Here is a 22,039-nt window from a genome sequence, read left to right as displayed (position 1 = left end):
CAGGCCAGGGCTTGGGGCAGAAGGGAGAAAAGAGAAATAGAAGGCATAATGCCTGAGAGTGCCGAAAATTAGAGGACTGGGGAGAAAGGCAATGACAGACTGTGGGCAGAGAGAGATGTCTGCGAGGACGAGCAGGCCTGATGATGGTGAGGTCCATCTGTTTCCACGTACACAGAGCCTTGCACCTGGCCTCTGAACCATAGTCCAGGGTGTTGTGTGTATGCCTAGGAGAACTCCTGTTAACATCCACGAAGAAACCATGTAGTCTGTCAGGGTTTCTGCTGCGGTGGATAGCCCTTTTTATTCACACAGGCATGCCGGGCTGCACAGCAGCAGGCTATTTGTGACCTTCTGACAGTCAAAGGAGCTGCATCAAATGAAATTGCTGATGCCGAAGCCTCTGATGGCCACCATATGGGGATAGAGGAAGTTCCTGATGGTATCACACACTTTTATTACAATGGCCATGACAGCAGATTTCCTCACTGCAGAGCAATTTGCCAATGAATGTAAGAGCCAAGAGTCAATAGAGACCAGTGGGCAATGGGTATTCTTTATGCACTAGAAGAGGGACAAGAGCAGGCATGGATGTGGGAGGACTTTCAGCACACAGAATCCAGGATGATACTCAGTTTTGGTGCAGAGCTGAGCATGGAGAAACTAGGACCACTGCTGCCCTGTGAAGAACAATATGGTCCCATGAGTGCCTCTCAGTGTCTTTTTTTCAGCATGGGCTTCAAAGACAGAGAGGTAGGTCAATAACGGGCATTTCTGAACCCCCTCAACCATGCATTAAAAAATTAAAAAAAAGAAGGAAAGAAACCCGACACATGTTTTGCACAGCTAAATAGCATCGTTTGGGGAAAAGATGACACCATTTCCTGCCTGCATGGAGAACCAAGGCCAAATTCAGGCCAGGGAGAGGGGAACAGCCTAAACTACCCCATGGGATATGCTGAAATCATGAACGTAGTTTAAACATCTAACTCACTGCTGCAGAGTATTCCCTAATTCCCAGGAGTGTCTCCGAGAACTGAGTGCCTATGTCCATGCAGGAGCAAAGGGCCAGTGGCACAATTGCATCTCCATTTTATGCGATTGATTTACCTGAGATTCAAAACTGAGTCTTCTGTGCATCTCACCCCCATCCCCGCTGCTTATGTATTTTGCTCTCAGTCTTGTGAATGGAAAATATGTGACCAACCACTTTCTTTCCTGGAAAGCTGCTTTTTTACCCAACCGCAGCATCAGGCCCTGACACCATCTACTCTCTGACACCATCAGTCTCACATTTGTTCACCTGCAGGGAAAAACCACAATGAGATTGACTGAGAGGACGGTGTTTGATGGCTCAGAAACTGGTCTAGAACGTGAGAGCTGTGACCCTGAACCCTCGAGCTAGGAAGGACCTAAACCCCAGAGCAGGCAAGGGTTGCAGCAGCTGAGCTGCTGCACGGTGGCCCATGTTATTATGGGTCAGTTGAACTGTACAAGCCACAAGCCCAAGTAATAGCCAGCTCTCCGGCCTGAACGCAGTTTAACCCAGTCCTTTGTCAGAACACTGCTCTATATCTGAGTATAGTATTTTAAGCACCTAAGGGGTATCATTCTCCATGTCAGCAAGTTGATTTAGCTGAGGCACGGGGGTGGTGCATGGCTTCAAGAAACATGGCAGGCTATTCACAAAGTAGACAATTAATCTTAATTAAGCTCCCGTGAGTCAGCTCTTCCTGACAGAATAGTATTTGAGCAGATTTAGACATCTTTCTTAAATGGGGTGGCAGTACGTTATCAGTGTCCCTTCATATTTGATAAACTTCATTCAAGATTCAGAGAGCACTTAGGATTCACAGGAATCGAAATACATTCCTTTTGCCATGTCTCCTCCCAGTTCCGAGAAATACTCGCATTAATTAAAATGAATTCCTGAATATGTGTCCTATGTAGGACAATCCTTAGTTTTTAAAATGTAGAAAACCAGACAAAAATTCCATATTGGTAGCTATATTTTAAACCAAAAAAAATCTTCACATAATAAATACATCTTATGCACATTAACTTCAAATTTACTTCAGAAAGCTATTTACAATATAAATAATTATAAATGGGAACACTTTGCAAGATATTGTTGACATAGCTAAATTGTGTTTCCTACATTACATTCCAAAGGAAAACTTCAAATTACAGATGTTATGCTACAATGTCACTAGACCCTATACATTGCAAGGCATGGTATTTGAAATGCTGGCAATCTGTGTCTTTTTTTCCATAAATATAACCCATTAGTTTAAAGCAAACACGAAACGCTTCATTATGTCTGAAGTGCTTTTTTTTTTTTTTTGCTAGATTATTATATTTTTTAGGCATTGAAATATTTACCTTGGGGAAAAAGTTGCAGTGCCTTAAAAATACTTTTCCTAATAGACTTTATTTCCTTAGAAATGTAAAGGTGCCAATGTTCTATAATGTGTGAGCAAGATTATTTCTTGTGTTTCTAAACTTCCCACTGTGTCGGTAGCTGGAAAAAAAAATGCATGCAGTCCAAATTACAATAAATAAAAACATTTAAAAACTGTATTTTGAATCCTAGAACAATAGGAAATCTTGAGAACTCCATGTGAGAGGGGAGTTAGTGAATACAACCAGACAAAAAGCTTTGTTTCTTCCTGTATTTGATCTTTCCTTTCAAATACAGCTTCATAGATGGAGTCATAAATTACCTCTTTTCAGAAAGGGATGTATTCCTAGCAACTTAGAGCCAGATTTACCCACAGAACTCTTGTATACATAAGCTAAATGCCACAGTGAAGTTTAACCCCACATAAAATTTTTTTCATTAATAAATCCTCTAAGGAAATGTGAAATGGAGTGACACTAGTGCTCTCATCATTCTGAATAGAAGACTATTTAATTTATTGGTCTTCAGAATAAAAGCTAAATCCTCGGCTACACCTCTAGCAGACTTTACTAACACCAAACTGAACAGTTACAGAAAAAAAAACTGTGGGTTTTTTGTTTTGTTTTGTTTTTTCTGTTGTTGGTTTTGGGTTTTGTTTTGTTTCTTTTTTTTTTTTTGCATCTCAGTGCATACAGCCGAAATACTTAACCGTCAATACTAATGCAAATAAAATAAAATAGGTTCTCCTCCACACTGTGGAGGCGTCTGGACCTAATCCAGTATACCTACAGGAAAGCATGTTCATCCACCATTGTTCCTATTAACAAAGCCTGTATTGCCTTTAGACCCTTAGGTGTTTTAAGTAAACTTGCAACTCATGGAAAGACCAGAGCCTGAATCCATTTGCTGCCAGACATTAACTATAACCACCTTAAAATAGACGTATCTAGGTCTAATCTTGGTACTGTGTGCTATAATCCCCGCTATATACAGTTTTGTATGCAGAAGGTCTGAAAACAATGCGTACGCCACAGCTTTGTTCCTTGACTGAAAGGTTAACTGACCTTCGCAACAGCCAGTCTGATTTTCTGGGGTAGCTGTGTCTTTTCCAGAAATACTTTGCAAGCTTTTATTTTTTTCCAACTCACTCAGGATGTTCACATAAATGAACATATGGTGGTTAAAATACTTAGGGGCATTAATGAATAAATGCTGCATGTCCAGAGACAAAAATGAGATTCAGATAAGAGTGATTAAAAGAGTTTAAAAGAGCAGAATTGCACTGTGTAACCTGTGGCAGTATTGCAGACACATCAACAAAAGCCATTTAAAGCTTAAGAAATACTTCTGGGGCTCTTCAGTGCAAAGATGCACTCATTTTCTCAAAGCGTGTAGAAATAACCTGTATTGTAGAAACACGGCCATTACAGCTAGTACCTTCCATAGTTTCCATACTCACTTCCTGAGATTTAAACAAAAAATTTGCAAACAAACGCCAAACCTATTGCCGGTTCACAAGAAGTCAGCTTTTTTTGCCCTTACAAATATTAAGTAGTACCTTACTCCACAAATATTCCCATTTGAGTCAATGGGACAAATTGCTGAGTAAGGTTCTTCTTCTAATCTTAGAAATGCTTTGCAAATTTGTCCAAAGTTACAAACTCCATGCCCCTGGGGTGCCATTTTGTATAAAGAAGAGGGATCTTTTTTGTTTCTTTAAACAAAAGACATATACCAAAACCATAACATATCATCCACTGATATCAATAGGAAATGGTTTGAAAGAGCTGTGGTCACTCTGTATTTGGAGTAACTACAAAATATTAATTTGCTGCCAATAGCAAAACACTATTATGTTAGAGAAACGATGCAACACAGCAATTTATATTGTTTCTGTTCCAAAACACAACCTACATACCTTCTTTAAAGTGATAACCTTTAGCTAATGTGATACATTTGTAATGTATTTGGTACAAATGCCTTGCATTTTTCAATTTTGCAAAATATCTCATCTCAACTTATCTGATTTAGAAAAGGAAGAAAGAAAAAAAGAAAGACGAAAATATCCTTAAAGGATACTAAATGAAAATTTGAATTAAATAAATATGTAATGGAAAAAATAAGCTTTATACCATATTGAAAAGTACATGTTATATGAGCTGCAGTGATACTATATGCTATAATTAAGATTGCAAACTTGCTTTCATGTAGCATGTAGCACGCGGAGTCTATGTTTACAACGTTCGATGCTTTCTGCCAATTAAGAAGAAATTCCTGGCTATCTAAAGAAGCAGGATGGCAAATTAGCTGACAAAAGGCATCTATCTCCGGCAGACTGTACTGAAGTGCTAAGGAGTGCCAGTTGCTGGAATCCCACGAGGGGAGCGAGCATCAGCCTTTGCTTGTAGCACAACGTGGCTGCATGTGCAGACCTCTCTACTGAGATATAAGGGATTCCGTTCATTACAGTGCATTTGGCTGCATTCGTCATTGTAGTGGACTGGAACTATCGAAAACAGGATAAATAACTACAGTTTGGGAAGTTTTATTTTGGGATCACAGCAAATAAGAATGGGGAATTTTTATTGCATAGCACACTGGCTTTTTTCCTAGGTGAAATCATATGGAGTACAAGCATCTTATATTGTGCCTGTTTGTTTTATAAGTCTTCTATTTTTCAAAAGTGCCTGTCAGAATGCAAATAACAACAGCGCCCAAGCTGTGGTTTCCTGACTACTTGTGGCCATTAGACCACAGCCAGGGAACTGCAGCTGGTCTGCAGAACTCTATTGCCTTCTAATTAAAAGCTTGATAACAAGAGTGCTTGGTGACCCCAAGAAAATTGGGTGCTGACAAAATCCCATTCATCCAAACAGTTTAGGAAACTCTTCTGTAATACAAAATAATATTGACACTTAGACTTATTTTTTTATATGTACTAGTAGGGATAATATGATACCATGTACCTCTACTCTAATTCGCTTTGCAAATTGTATTTTAATACTGTACAATGAGACTCCAAATACAAGTTTATTCATATTATTCATAGGAATAAGTGAAATAAATATGTATCCAGAACTAGATTTATCAAAAATACTTTCTCATTCCTATGCTTTAGGAATATATACAATTGTTGGGCTGAAAGAAGTCCATTTTGGTCCATTCCTTCCTCTGAGTTAACAGTTGTCAATGTTTTTCTTTCCCTCAATTATTTGCCTTGTTTTTATCTTAAAACAAACAAACAAACAAAAATCTCTAGCTGCTTCTCTTTATGACCTTTGTTATTCATTTGGCCCTTAGTCAAATAAACTTCTTGCCAAATCATTTTGTTCTCATTTTGCCTTGGCTAACATTCAATGCCCTGTCTCTCGTTTCTGCCGCTAGTTCAAATAGTTTTAGACCATTATTTATCTCTCCTCTGTGCAGAGCTTGGTGCACATCAGTGACATTCCCCCTTACTCTTTTCCCTTACAAAGATGACAGACCCAGTTTATTTAAAGTTTTTATTAGATCTTTCAGTCTCTTTATCTTTTGCTGAGCTCTGCTCCACCTTTTCTATTATGAGCTTTAGATAATAAAGACCAGACTGTGTTGCTCTTCCTTGTGTTCAACGTACATTTCACCAGGAGTGATCACACTGCAGTCAACAGAGATTGCTTATGGAGTAAGGTACTACTCAATTCAAGATTCACAATCTGCCTTGGAGTGACCAGGACTATACACAATATTCCAAGTTCAGAGAGGTAATTTCCTCTGCTTTCAAGTACATCTCTACTTACGTGGCTTATAATGTTATTATTTAGCTTTTGCTTCTGATTAGTTTTATTTGAAAATAGATATTTTTAACCCACCCATAGCATGCTGGTTTATATTTAGTCCCATTGATGACTCAGTCCCATATGTCGAGCTTCTTAATGTTACAAATGAAGCTAGACCTAGTGCTAATCTCATTTTAGTAACCACCTCAAGTCCCCTACCTCCACATTGGTGTGGTGCTACCATTGCAGTCAACCATGAGACTTCATATAAATGCCATACAAAGAAGGACAGGTCTAGCAATTGTGCCTACATATGCCCTATTTTACTTTTTTTGGCATGTGCTTTTTATTTACTCTTTTCCAATCAATTAGTGTCTCTTTGTTCATGAGATTATTTAAAATTGCAAAAAGTTTCTCTGCTTCTTTTGATGTCTTCTATAACTCTAGGACAGACCCTGATAATATCAGCATTCTAAATACAATTGAATTTCTTGGAACCCTGATTTCCCTTAGTATTTTTTTATGTACATATGACTGATTTTGCTATCCCTAATATGTTCTGATATTCATTAAATTTTCTGCTGCAAGCAAGAAAAGAATGCATATCCCTTTGTCAAAGTCATACCTATAACTTTACTGTATGTCAGACTGAGTAGTTACAATTTTCTATACTTTCTTAATTTACTCCAAAATCTTACCAGAAGTAGGACAAACCACCATGCAGTTTTTGTCTATTCTCACCTCTCATATTTTTACACTTATGCAATTGCCTTTGTGTTTTACAGCAAAATCTCTATGATTCTATTGAGTTCCTTCTGTGTTTCAAATTAATCCTTAATTATTTGGCCACTTACAACCACTTTTCCTTATTTTATAGTTAATACTAAATGGCATACATAGCCATAGGGTTAAATGTGTTTATCTTGAACCACTCCTCATTCCAGCCTATTATCCCTGTTTCTCCTGACAATTTTCTTGCATTTCACTCCACTACCCACCTTGTGAGACCTTTCAAAAAAAAGGAGGACAATCTCCCATCTCTACATCAAGACAACCAAGCCCTATGCATTTCTCAAAACTACGCTGAGAAAGGCCCTCCTGCTTTTAAGTACAGTAGAAGTAAATATTTGATCATACTAATCATAAGGATACTGCTCATTTGACTCCTTTCAAATCAAGCATATGTAAATAGCTATGCATGTGAGTACAAGGAAATAACAATTCTGGGGAGTTCTCTCTTCTTTCTCCCCTTTTTGATTTTGCATTGGTTAGCCATGGATGCTTTATACCATGGAGCAGCATAACACACTCGGCCGTTAGGGAATAAACAGATCACCAGAAGTACACATTTTGATGTGTATTTCAAAGGAACACATTCCAACTTTCTGTGTAAAAGGAGTGCATAGCAGTTTTGTTGGCTGGGGCCTGTGGGGCACATGCAGTTCAGAAGGTCTGATCTTGGCAGCGTCTCCAAACAACCACCTCTTACACAACGTGCATAAATCACTCTGCTAGCCTGCCCCAAGCGCTCCCTGCCTAGACCTCTTCCACCCTTCTCACCTTGCATGGCACCAACTTTGAGTTTAGCTCCATCCACTCTAACCCTGCATGCCAGTGCATTTTTATTTTTTAAAAGTAATGTGTGTTAACCAACTTATCCCCCCAAACCTTAGGTTATTCTTTCTAGTGCACTGTGGTATATCAAATGCTGGTAACGACAAGGGCATGAAAACATATAATATCTTCCAATTAGATCTCAAAGGTTATTTTTTTAAAGCACAAAAGTTTTTAGAAAAAAGCGTCAGCTTCCATTGGTTATTATAACGGATGTCCCCTTGTGTCCTTGTGCTGGATCTTGCTGCATCCTTAAGTGAGAAGTCACGTCAAAGTGTGATCCATTACAGCCTAGTGAATAGTTTCTAATGGTTTCAGTGTCATATAGGTGCTCCAGGGCATATCCAGTTAATGTGTAAGCATGCTTATCAAAGTACTGCCTGTGGGAGCTGTAATAATTTGGAGAGGCTGCTGGGTGGTCCCCTGGGGTTTGATGAGGGGACATGTCTGAATGCAGGTAGTCTTTAGCTAGTACCAAGCTAGATTTTGATATTCGGTCAGAATTGGGGCTGCTTATCCTAGACAGTGTTGTGGGGCTGTTGTCATAGTCATTTTCATGCGGGCTCATAATCTTTCCATCTCGTTGCTGGATGTGTTCACAGGGAGGAGTGTTGGCAACTGTCGGGACGCGGCAGACGTCCCCTGCCAACTGCTGCTGAGGGTAGTTTGCAAAACAGATAGCATGCTTCTTCCCTGTGCCATTAATGGAGACCAGAGGATCAGGAGTCGTTTTCCGCAGCTGTAGTCTGTTTTCTTCCTCTTTAATCATTTGCTGGGTGGCTCTTATTAGAGTTTCAATTTTGCTGGGCTCATGCGGACTGCTCTGATATTGCTCAGGACGGTATCGGTCGCCTGATTCACTGGCAGAGCCAGGATCAGGTGAGCTAACGACACTGTCCTCATCCCAGTGTCCTCTCCCTAGGAAAGAGAGAAAGGGAACAAGCATTGAGGTTGAAGGAGGCAAGCAATCTTGAAGAACAAGTACTCTGAACCTTATTTTACAGACAGAAAACCAAGACAGAGGCAAGTGAATTGTAACAAAGTCACCAAAAATGACTGTGGTAGACTCCTTGCTTTTCAGTAACAATCTCTAGTTTCCAGTGTCTGCTCATGGAACAAGTAACACAGCTGAAAATATAAAGAGGAGATCTAAGCACGTCAACACAGACATCCAGTGCCATCTGAGATGCTCTAGGGTAACCAAGCATCTGCATAGGCCCAGCAGATACAGCACCAACTCTACAGGAACTCCGTGTCTCCTGGAGCAGCTAGAGACCAGGCAGGGTACCCTAGGGCAGGTTGAAGTGCCCACAACACCGATGTTCAGGCCCCTGACCCCTCGCTACCTCTTTGCATCAAAAGTCTGAGTGAATTGGGACCATGGTGAAAACAAAAATCTCAAGGAATTACAAGTGTACGTGACTCCAGCGTGTCTTCTTAGCCCTTTCCAGGAGCTAAAACATAGAGAAAGAAATCATTGTGGAATAGTCTGTGGCCCCGTGGTGACTTTATGCGGGTTACACAGCAATAAATAAACAGAAGGAATGAAGCAGTTATTCTTTAGAAGCATAAGAACACATAGCTCACAGACAGAGTTGCTGGGAAAATGTGATCTCATATCCCAACACATAAATATTTGGTGTATAAAACTTTTAGAATAGGAAAATATAACTATTTTTACCTCTGTCTAAATAATAAGACCTATAGACGTACTAGAGAAGGTGTTCAGCTTGCACGTAGCTGAAAGGACAGAATCAGACCTGTCAGTCCTCTCTAGGAAGAAAGTGAGTGACCCCCACACCTGAACAGCCAACTAAGACCACACTATAATAAAGAGCTTAATAAAGGATTTGAAGAGATATGTGCCTGCAGGAGGGCATGTGTTGGATTTGCACAAATGACTTAATGATGCCTTTGCCTCAGCACATACAAAGTCTTCTTTGGGGATGAGGCCCATTGATTGACAGAACTCCTCAAAGGAAAACCATTCTCAGACTAGAGCCCCTGTTTTGTGTTGGGTCAAGGGCTACGGGTCTGTTTGGGTGGCAGATCGCTACCACTGCATTGCAGAGTTCTTTAAAAAATCAGTGATGAGCTTTCATAATAAACATATCCTGCCCTTTGTAGGTGCAAGTATCTCACAAGCATAATTTTATCCTTCACATTCTCTTAAGGTCTGGGCCCAAAATGGCAGGGCCTGGAGGTTGAAGGGATCTCCAGCCACCAGAGCAGGCAGTGTGTCAGGCACGCCATGACTCTCTGGGGACCTGGTCAGCCATGGCTCTAAACCACATGCTCTGTTTGTCCCACTGCACAGACCATACTTACAGTGCCCCAGACTTCATGAGGGTGACCAGAAACACATGGGCTCACATGCAATATTCAGGGCCTGCCATACTGGTCAGCGAATTGTCATTATTGTAAGGTGACTCTAAGCCAGAACTACCAGAAGACGCATTAGAAGAACAGAAAGGGAAGAAAATGTCTTCTGCCCAAATAAACTTCTCTGACAGCAACATTCACATACCATTGTCAAAAAAGAGTTTCAATTGTGAAAGGCCAAGGTTTGGAACTGCCTAAATCTAAATGAAAATGGCACATTTGCAAGGGAAGCTGAAGTGTTCCTCTCAACTGAGACAAACGTGTCAAGTTTTAATCCCAAAGCTACATGCAGACTGAAGGCCCACTGAAACATGTAAGACCCGATACACTAAAGAAAATAACTGCAGCAGCTGGAATTGCAGCAAAACCAAGGAACAAACTAAAATCAAATTATATTATCCATTTGATTGATTATCCTTGATAAAAGTACGGAATAAATATTTAACACTTTTGCATTGTATAATATTTCTATGTTACTATCTTTCTATGCTCTGTAAGAATTACCATGCATAAAACTTGCCAGCAAAATTATCATATTCTGCTCATTTCTCTTTTTTGGAGAAGCAGAAGATAGAGGAAAACCAAGTATGACAGAAGTACAGAACAGACACTTGGAAGGAACTTTGTTCTCACAGGAAAAGTGGAGAACAGTATTCATCAGCAAAATGTAGGCATCCTTTTCTTTCCTCATTTTTCCTCTGAATGTATTTCCTAGAACTTGATATTTAATCATTCTTCTATTTTCAGCATAATTTTCCTAGGATTGAAGTAAAATAATACAGGTTTGGGGTTTTTTTATTTCCAAAGCCTCATTCTGCAAGTCAATGGAATGGTACTAATGTAATTAGCTTTTAGGATTTCTTCAGATACAACCTATGTTTTGACAGATTATTTTAGTAGAAAAGCATTTTTTTTAATTCTGCATCTATCCTTACAATCTCAAACTCTGATTTTTGGGTCAGTTGCAGTCTTTCAACTTTTAGCCTACCCTTTAAATTCAAGGACCTTTGGATTTTTCCAAACCTAAGATCAGCCTTTCACTTGGATTCTTGATCAGTTTCAGCCTCTGAAGATCTGCTAATGTGCTGAGGTTACAACCTCCCAGACACCAAGCAAGGCTTCAGGCTTGGTGCTGGAAGGACGGAGAGACTCAAATTGACTAAAAATTATAGCTGAGGATAAAATGTCTGAAACCAAAAGCAAATGTTAATTTGAATTGCCAATTTTAAATAAAAAGAAACAGCAAAATAGCAAATCTAGTAATAACCAGTGCAGAGAAAAAAAGTAATTTGGAGAACAGTTTCTCCAAAGACTTTAAAGGTTTCTTAATATCCATCTTAGGTTTATTTTTAACTAATTTTGTGCTAAATATATTCCATCCAAAGTAGTTTGATATTAAGCCAAAGAAATTACACATTTCTTTCAAGTGTATAAATTTGTTCATATTTTTAAGATCATCCTTAAGAGCTCACCAGTCAGATATTCCCACCTTAATTTCACAAACTAAAAAATATACAACAAATTATATTTTTTCTGCACATAAACCAGACTGTCAAACTCAAATTGAACTGTAAGTATTCCTCATCTCCGTAGATGTGATCTCTGAGACAAGGGCATGCATCAAGAGTCTCTCTCATTTTCTGTCTCTCACATAAACAGCTGCATGTTTATGTCATGTTGCTTTATCTGAGATGCTGCCACTTCTGCAAATCCTTGTTATCTCTTACCATGAATCCTGTGCACCGAAGTTATGTGGGGCATACTGTTTTCATACGCTTCTCTGCTCTCAGGGGACGACTTCGTCAGAGGCAACGCTGAACGAGAACCCCACCAGCTCTCCCTTCCCGGCTGTGGCGTGCCAAGGAAATACCGGCCGGCTTCGCATCTGCCTCCTTCACAGGCCTGAGTATGGAAATGTCTGTCATCGGTCAGCCTGGAGTGGTCGAGCGTAAAACCGTAGCAGAGAGCACTGCGGTCTGAGTACTGTCTGTAGGCACAGGAGACATCATGGTGCTGGGAGCTCGGTCTGTCCGAGGGCTCCAGGAGCTGGGGAGAAGCCGTATCGGTCAGGGGGCTCCCGCCCCACTGGCTCTCATGGTCAGACTCAGATCTCTCGGTGTGAAATCCAGAATACTGCAAAACAGGAGAAGCAGCGGGGAAATTACTACGCCTGGGTGAAATCTGCAAGTAACGGCACTGAAAAGCCGGAGTGTGCATGCAACAGGGTGGTTTTTGTGAGCGAGCCCACACGTCTGCACCTTCTGATTGCAGTCCTAGTCCTTCCCTGTACAACAGTCTGTAATGAGCTCACAGATGACAGGACAGACCTCGTGAAAGTCTAAAACATGCCATGTCGACCCATCTCCTTTATGATGTGTAATATTAGGCTCAGCAACATCAATGTTGCAATTCAATATTTTTTTAATATGTCCAGGTTTTTCTTATTGCTTTGAAACTTAGTGCTTGTGCTCAGGAATGGTGCTCCAACACTCCTCGGTAAAACACTTTCAACAGGGACTGAAATTACACCGCTCCTGGAGCTTTCTTGCATGCCAAATTGGAACTGAGTGTATTTCAAGCTGTTAAAGGAGGAACTGAATGTATTTTGAGTTGTTAAAGTTCTTTTTCTAAGGGTTCCCTCACTCTTCCTCATATATTGTTTGTTGTTGGATTTTTTTTTTCTTACCTGGAGTGGTATCTGGGAACTTCTTTCCTCCTGTTAGTAAAGAAAAGGAAGCCTCCTGTAGATTCTGGGACTACCAAAAGTACTACAGAGTAGAGCTCTGAAGTGATGGCAGATCAGTAAGAAGGTAAAAATCACAGCTCTGTTGCAATGTGGCAGCAAGGAAAATCCAGAAACTATTTGCCAGAAAAGGTGATTGTTAGCCAAAGCAGGCAGAGTGGGCATTTGGCACCCCAGCTTAAGCAGGGCTCTCCCAACACAGAAGCGACTAGCAGGCAGTTGGAAAAGTAGACAGAATAGGAGCATGGGCATTTGTTTAGGGAGAAGAAAGGGTTAAGTTAAATGTCACAGATTTCTAGATATTCATAATGAACGTTTCAAAATTTTAGATACTTTTGAGGAAAGAAAGAAAAAAAAAAAGAATGCTTATTAAACCTCCTAGGATTTAGCTATCTCATTTTTAAAACTTTTTATTTATTGGGACTGTCAAACTTCATGGAACATCTTTAAATCAATTTCACCCGTGATTATGGATTGGGATGAGACCAAAGCTGTACATGCTCACCTCTTCAGTACTGCACACTCGTGTCACAAATCAATGTATTACAACATGAAAACTTGGAATTCTCTCATTCTGTCACTCACCTTCCAGATGCCCACTCTGCCTTTTCTTTTAATAGGCATTAGGCCTCTCTCCTGAAAACATAAGCTTACCTTCCTTTTCATTAGATTGAGTTGCTATGAAACTCCTCATTATCAGCCAGGATCAAGGTTTTATGCACTTACCAATCGAAAGTACTGACCAGATGTTTGACTTACAGAAACTTAAACCATCTGTGCAACATCAGTAGTGGAACTACTTCAGTTTTGGCATTTAATTGGGTATTTCTTCAGTATTCCAGTTTATATTTGTGAATACTGTTTATTAACATGATAGGTTATGTAAAGAAAAGAAAGAAAGGGTCACGGCTTTGAGGAGATCGATTGTATTTTGTTATAAATTGTCAGAAGAATACCCGTAGGCAAAAAGTCTACCAGTAGATATGGAGGGGGTCAGCAAGGTAGTACCACCATATCCATTTCAAGAGAATGGAGATGAATGGATAAATCTGATTTTGCATGGATTTAAGATAGTTACAGAGCCTCAAAAGAGTTCTTTTAAATGCCAGTAATTCAGAATACGTTAACTAGGAACTTTATTCAGCCATCACAGTGTTATGCAACCAACTGGAACATCTAACTCTTCTATTATCCTTTCAGATCTAATGTCTTCAAACTACTTAGTCACAAAGATATCTTCTCAAATATCTACAGTATTTTAAACTTTTTGACAAAAATATACAGAAAAAATGAAGTTTCCAATTAAAAAATTAGAAATTATCAACAAGATTTTGACTATTAAATTTTAGTTAAAATGGAAATTCACAAAAGGAAAACTACTTTTGTACCTATTCTTAATTTTAGAATTATTTTTAGTGCTCTTTTTGGGTTTGACTTTCATAATTTAAAAATTTAATTTAAAAAGTTAAGCTGAAATATAAGATAATATAAGAATAAATGTAAGTATAAAAAGTTAAAAGTTCATTTATTTCCTTATTAAAACCAAAACTCATATTATATATTTCTTTCATGAGGAGGACAAGGAAAATTAATTTCTAATAATATTATAATGAAATTTCACTTTTTGGACAATTTATGATGATAATAAATGCTAAAGATTCTTTCAAACTGAAAACTCTTAATTTCATTTAGCTCTAATAGATATTCTTCTGTTAGATCTCTGTCTCTAAGGACACCTCAGGGTCCAACATAACTTTGCTTGGAGGGAATTTGTCCATTTAACTGAAAACTTGCTCAATTTTTTTGTTTGTTTGTTTATCTTGAACCTAGACACAGAGGATTCAATTGCACAGGCCTTTGTGCACTTTTCTTAAAGAAAGGGAAACCATTTCCAAGGGTACATGTTCATTATATCAGAAATGCACCATGTAATGTCATGTAGCCATGTAGTCAAGACCAACAATACTTCATGCATATTCTTTGTACTTGATGTAAACGATGATTATTTGAGATCTGACCCATAGCAGCTGCTAGGCCACGGACAGAATTAAATTAACACAGTGAATTGCTTGTGGCCCACGTTGTCTACGAAGGTCTGACACGACTGCTTATTCTTAAGGTACAACATAAGCAGACATAGGCCAAAAATACGTCTAATTCCCTTTAAAGCTAATCACATCTCTCTTGGGCATCATCAGGCTGCCTCGACCACTGCAGTCCTATTGCTGCCTCTTCTGGGAATCCGATGTTGACAGGTGGACACTCCAAATACGGGCATGTGTGACATGTTGATGGGGGGGGAGAAATGAAAGGATGATCAAAGACACTGCTTTACTGAAACGGGAGTAGAAACACTATCTCTCAAGTCAGAATTAGGCTCCCATATGCCAAGTGATGAAAGACCATAGAAAAAGGAATCATAAATAATTACAATTATGGCCAGTTAAAAGTAGTGAAAATATTTTTTTTTTTTTCAATCCCAGTCCTGCTTCACCAGAAATGTTTTCCTTCCTGCTAAGTTTTGCCTTCTGACTCGTATCAGGCAGGATTTATTATTTTCGGGTTTTTGACAAAGTTTAACCAGCAGACAGCATTTAAACATGATAAAGAACTTCAGACAAGCAACACCTGAAATCCCCTCAGGTGATTTCTGAATTGTCTTCTGGCATAAATAACAACAATAAATAAATTAAATGGTCCTCCAGCTGGTTCTTGGAAACTGAATTGCCACCTCCAGATACTAGAAATGTCTTCCAGACTGCTAACCCAGTGTACCATCACAGCGACAGCACACCAGCGGGATTAGCGCTGACAGAGAAAGCCCCTTTCTACAGGCCATCACTGATGCTATTTTCACTCCAAGAAAAACTTCAGGAGGGCTGTAGGGGGAAGGAAATAGGAAAATATAAATTCCATGTCTAAGAAAAGCTTACTTTACAAAAGCCCATGGGAATGTATTAGGCCAGCAGACAATTTAATATTTCTCAGGTGATTTTCTTTTGCCTGACCTTCCATTCCTACAGGTGTCTCGCTGGCCTGAGCACTCATCCTGTCATACGCAGCAACGTCAGCCTGCTCCACACACCGTGCCAGATGTTCAAACAATAGATGTTATAGATATCTAATTTTCTGGCAGCCTACTCAGGTTTTTATCATTATAAACATTAAATATATAGTGAAACCCTCTCAGAGTCCTCTTTTCCATGAAAAACTTTCACTACATCAGCATTAGCAGCTTCCCTCTTGATTTGTGTCTTAACCATGAGAAAAAACATCACAGATGCAGGCTGCATTGTACTAAGAACATATGCATGCTTTTAAATCACTTTTATCTTACTTTTTACTAATGTAATCCTGAAATGTAAAATATGTTCTTTTTGCATTCACTATTATAGGGAGAACAGATGGTGAAAGGCTTAGATTAAAGTAATACAGCATGTCCATTAAAATAACCCCCACTGCTGGTGACTCTTCACCAGATCAGGAGTTATGTTTACTATAAAAAGAGGGGTTTGCTTTGCTTTTGAATACACTGGAAGTTGCCAAAGCTTTAGGCTACAGGAAGAAATGAAAAGAGAAACAACAAAAAAAAAGGCTGACTAGAATTCAGCCTGATTCTATTATCTTTACTCCATTGGGTGATAAGCCCAAATAGAGGTGGATTGCAGAATTAATCCAGATTATCTGTTTAAAGGAGTTATAAAATCAATTTACCTGCAAAATCAGGTGTATAATATACATCTACTAGAGAAGGCTCTACTTCCAAAAACTCATGCATGCTGTAAGCACGCATCAAAGCCTCCATCCAACGGCTCTTGGGTACATCCTTACTTATATGCGTGCATTCTTTTTATATATATATAATCTTTACCCAAGAACTAAAATGAGTTATGAAGCAATAAATGTTTATCCAGATCTGACCATAAAACATTCCCATTAGAGGCAGACAACAGACAATTTTAAATCTTTTCTTTAAACAATCATCATTAATGGAAGATTAAACTCCAAAGCAGTTGTTCAGATGATCACAATTAAAATGTTTTTCCAATCTTGCTGTTATTTCCTGTGTACAGAATAAATGAGGTCCAGGGCTAGCTTTTGGGAACACAAAATAAATGAGGTCCAGGGCTAGATTTTGTGAGCACCTCACAATGATTATTATTATGGGGGAATACTACAGGCATCTTTTAACCAACTCACGATTTCCTTTTTCTGCAAATCTTCATCTCTCCCGGTTTTTATCCTCCTCTTTCAGCTCTCCACCTCTCTGGTAGAAGAGGACTAGAAGACCACTGTTCAAAGCGTCTGTGCAAATCTTGCAGCTGTGTCATGAATTTTGGGTTGCTCTCCTCTCTGCTTGCCCTTCCCCTGCCTGGGGCTGTTTTCACAGATCCCACTAGCCACCTGCACTAACGTCAGTCCGTGTCAATCAGATGCTGACAAATGCCTGCAATTTAACAAACTCAGTTTTTGTTTAAAGAGTCTACACTATGTCTCCTTCTGCACAAGATTTGAGGTAAAAAACATTAACACTGTCTTAGGTGACTAAAACATCCACCTTTTGCCTTGGTGGTAAGCATTCCGCTGAAATTTATGAACTTGGTTTTCATACAGTTCACAACTCGTGTAGCTCTCCTAGGGGCACACAGCTGGCAAGGGAGAGGATGCTCAGTCATCACCCAATAAAGCATATGATTCCCTTTTCTCTTCAAGAGTGAAGCAAAGTAAACGGTAAGGGGAAAAGAAAAAAAAAAAAAGAAAAAGACGTTACATACATTTAAAATCTCCTAAGTGCTCTTAACTTTAAGAAATACTGTGCCCCGCTGCCATTATTTTACTAATAAACCTCCTGCTTCCTTCCTCCACCAAAACTCAGGCTCCTGTGTAAGCCAAAACCCATGGCCTCACTTTTCAGCCATAGCTTTGAGTCACACTCTAATTCTCTGCAACTGAACTGGCAAATTACGTGGGACACAGGCCATACCACCTGCTGCATGTTCTTCACAACAGCTTTTCTTAGTCTTTCAACAGTTTATTCAGTGGTGGAGAAGGATGAGAGGGCTGCAAAGCCAAGCTGCCAACGTCGCTTGTGGTGATGTGCTACAATGAACGGTATGACCGTTTTTCAAGATATTGGCAACCAGCACAGCTGCTTCTTTTTGAATGATGAAATCTGTGACTTTACTACCAGGCAGCTGGTAACAAGGATGCAAAGCAAAACTGAAAACTAAATGTCCTGAGCTTTCAGACCACAATCCCTGATAAACCAACGATCTCAACGCTGCACTGCCAGGTCAGGACTTTTTCTGGTGGCAGAGAGAATAAGGAAGTACTGATGAAAGTCGCACTTTCAGAAAGCAGATTGATGTGAGAGGATTACAGGTCTTCAGTTAGAACTGTCCTGCTAGCAAATGAGGACTTCTGAAAGGACTGTGTAAGGGGAGATGAAGGGCAATTTCAATAAATCAAAGATAGTAATCTTAAAAATCTAATTTAGAATTAATTATAGGTATATTTCCCGATTCTTTAAAGCAGTTTTATTACAATTTTTTGGTGTAGGACATTCAAGAGAAAGACTCTTCTTTAACAACCCACAGAAATGCATATGAACAAATGATTAAACAACAAGAGCCATAACAATCTTTGGCAAAATTAGATTTTTAAAATTAAGAATCTGAGTTCATATCAAGGTGCTCAGTTGAATAGCCCCTGTGCCAAAAGCAGATGTTATTTAACTGAAATTCTTACCCTGGGTAGTTTTGAGGGGAAAACAAAAGAAAACAAGGAAGCGATGTAGACACTTGGGCTCACATTGTACACTCTTAGAGGTCAGATTAGAAACCATTGTGCCTGCAGAGAAACTGTAGCCATCAAGGTCATTATCAACTAAATATTGACCTGGACTCTTTAAAAATACATAGCTCTTCAATCATGAATGCATACATTTATGTCCACTGTGTGGTGGCATAAGGGCAGTAAGACTTGCATCATTATTTAGTTAACATAATGGTTATTTCAACAAACATTTATTTGAGCTAAAGGGTTGACAATGTAAGTATGCAAGTGCAGTTTCATTGTCCGCAGAAATGTATTAGGTAAGCTCCAGTTCAAGTCTGGTCCATTCTCCGAAGGGGGACACGTTCCTCACACATTAGGCCTGAAAATGAAATCTGGGAAATTAAAGTCTACTGACGCCAGTGGCCACCTCCTAGTGCTTTCTCCCTTTCAAAGCTTTCTACATACATAAACTTTCTTTTTCCAGTTCAGCAAGTTAGCTTGTTGCTTTCCCTCCTCAAAACTCAGCCCTTCTGACTAAGATTTCGGTACTAAACTGCTGTCAAACATCTGGCAGCTCTCTAGATATGTTGGAATTAGTAAAGAGTAAGTAAGAAAAGCAAGCTTTCTCAAATGGCAAAACTCACAATCCTCTCATACCAAGTATTTCAAAACCAACATTTTCGCTTGTCCTTCTGTCCGCTCCTCATTAAGTCTGAGCCCTATGCTGTTATTGTTATTGAAAATGATTTATTATGCATGCTGAAACATGTTTCCAGCTTTTTAGAAACCATTTAAAGAAACATATTCCTGTCTCAAGATCTTAGAACCTGTTGTCCTTTATTCCCATTGAGTATCATGTTCTTTGACCTGTTCTAATTACATGGATAAAATAGCAGTTGAAATCAAGATATTCAGAAAGATGTAATTTTGTTTTTCAAAGACAACTACCTGTGGGTATGGCGATGTCCTTGATTTTGACTTTGTGCTCGAGAGGCGAGATTTGCTTCCCTTTCTATTATCCGTTATGGTCGGAGTTGAGTTTGCGTATGAGAATGCCGGCTTGGTAGCAGTGACCTGATCCAAAGAGAGCTGTAGTCCTTTATATTCAGTATCCCTATATAAAAGGTGAAAGTGAAAAACAAACTCACTTCATATCTTAATGGGAAACATTCCTTCCTTCTTAGCAGGAGGTGGAAACAAAAGATATTTTTAAGGAAAAAGAATAAAACCATCCAAGGCCAGTCAGTATAACCCCCTGATACATTTAAGTAGTATAGCTTACTAAACAATAGCACTATTTTTATACTGAAAATATGATTGCTTTTTGCATCCAACTGTTATCATCCTGATCTACTTTCTTTAGTAATAAAAACCAATGGGATGGACATTTCTAAGATTTATATTACATTTCCGCATTGGTCACATAGCTAAGCAGTAAATAGGATACATTTTCTTCAAAACTCCTTTAACTGTACAACTACAAACTTACCACCTGTGTCTACATGTGTGTGTTCATGCGTGTGGGGGGGTGAACATAACAGTCTACGTAGATGTCTAAATAAATTGAACAAAGCGTTCTTTTTTAATGGAAAACACTTCATCATTAAGGTTATATTTTTCATTGTTTACAGGGTTCCAGGCAATCAGTGCAAATTTTTGAATTTTTCTTCTTCTATGTGTCTTAGAATTGTTTACTCCTCTGTTTGAAGTTTCTTATACTGAAAGACTTTACCAGTCAGAGAAAACAGCTAAATAAATACAAATCTTGTGATTCAAATGGTCTGACCCCCACTCACAAGACACTAGAGGTTTTCTACGGGGAGCTACATATAATGGCAGTTTGTGAAGTTCAGTGTTAGTTTCTTCAAACTTTCTAACACATAAAAGTAAGGAAAGCTGGCATTATTCACAACGTCTCACTAAGCATAACGGGGCATATGCACTAGTCTGCACCCCTCTCTACACATCTGCATGTCTGCTGATACCCGGGGGAGTAAGAAATGAGCTCTCCAGCTTTCATGTAGTCATACGGAACCTATTCGGACAATGATTTATTAAAAGAGAATGAAGCAAGAGTTTCTTCCTGACCTACCTACCTGGAGGAAAAGAGGAAGGATTCATGGCTTTTCTCTTCCTTTGTGTTAATCAGCAGAGAAGTAGGAGAGCAAGGGAAGAATAATTCTTCTCTTATGCAGTCAAGGAGGCAACATATTCATTCACACATTACCCCATGCTCCATCTAATCCTAAAGACTCATCCTTAATGCATTATATTAATAATAAATTATTCACCCAGCTTTAGCAACCATATCTTGCTCTATAATCACACATATATTGATGTAAGCCATGAAAGTCTAACAGTTTTTAGAAAGAAACTGCACCACAAACTGAGCATATCACAGTTTAGGCCACTGAAATGTTTTCAGACAAAAGTCAGGGGCAGAAGGATAAACTGGATAAATTAGTGAAATAAATGAAATAGGGTGAATCTTTGAATGCCACAGATAAATCTGCAGAACAGATAAATTAATTCATGGTAGTTCTATGCTAAAATTTTTTTGCACGTGATAAACAACAAACTTGTTGGTTGAAGAGGCTTAGTTTTTTCGGCAATGCAGACAATGTATACATATCCATGTATATATAACACATGAAAATGAATCACTGACATTAGAGCTATGCTGATTTCACTGTTTCCAGTCAATAGTAGACAGAGATTGGACAAGTATAATTAATGTTTTGTAATGCGAAATTACTTCTTAATGAGGTCATTTCTTCAAATTTTGGCTGCAATAAAGATAGGCCTCTGCTTTAATATTTGCATTTCAAATATCCTGCCTGCAGTCAAAGCATCTGAATGTAGGGATTTGCTTTGGCCTATTTGACAGGTAAGGCTCATCCACACATTTCGAAACCATTAATCTTTCCCGTGGTTACCCTCAGAATTTCCATCCAGACACCTTGACTTGATATGCAAAGCATCTGTCTCCATAATTGAGTCTACCAAATTATCTTTATGTTATACAAAACATCAGAAAGAAAGGACGTTAATTAATCTTCATATTTAACTACTACAGTAGCATAAGATATTATCAATAGTCCTGAAAAAAAGTATCAGTCTCATCCTGATATACACATTCCCTCTGACTATGCGATTATAAGAAAAGGAAAGGTCTCAGTGTCAGATTCAGAAAGTGTTGCCTCCAGAAATGAAAATTAGTCAAAACTAAGCAGATAAATTGCTCACAGCCTTAGGGATATGAGGAGGTCCTGTTTCATTTATAAACCTGCCAACCCTTTTGCCTCCCTTTTTGCTGGAGAACCTGTAGTTCTGCACTCTTGCCATTACCTCCCCATCTCTGGTGTA

General features: G+C 38.9%; 1 protein-coding gene across 1 annotated transcript in view; it reads right to left on the bottom strand.

Moving 5' to 3' along the window:
• Nucleotides 1-7,957: 7,957 nt before the first annotated feature.
• Nucleotides 7,958-22,039, bottom strand: part of SIM1 (SIM bHLH transcription factor 1) — a 49,259-nt gene continuing 35,177 nt past the window's right edge. Inside the window, exons 9-11 of the mRNA XM_074578336.1 lie at nt 19,622-19,787; nt 11,880-12,285; nt 7,958-8,688 (exon numbers count right to left, since the gene is read on the bottom strand). Of these exons, the coding sequence (XP_074434437.1) occupies nt 7,958-8,688; nt 11,880-12,285; nt 19,622-19,787 (1,303 nt within the window). The remainder of the gene's footprint in view (nt 8,689-11,879; nt 12,286-19,621; nt 19,788-22,039) is intronic.

This window comes from Larus michahellis, chromosome 3, assembly GCF_964199755.1.
Source record: "Larus michahellis chromosome 3, bLarMic1.1, whole genome shotgun sequence".
NCBI lineage: Eukaryota > Metazoa > Chordata > Aves > Charadriiformes > Laridae > Larus > Larus michahellis.
The sequence above is the reverse complement of the archived record's forward strand: the minus strand, read 5'-3'. Positions and strand labels throughout refer to the sequence as shown.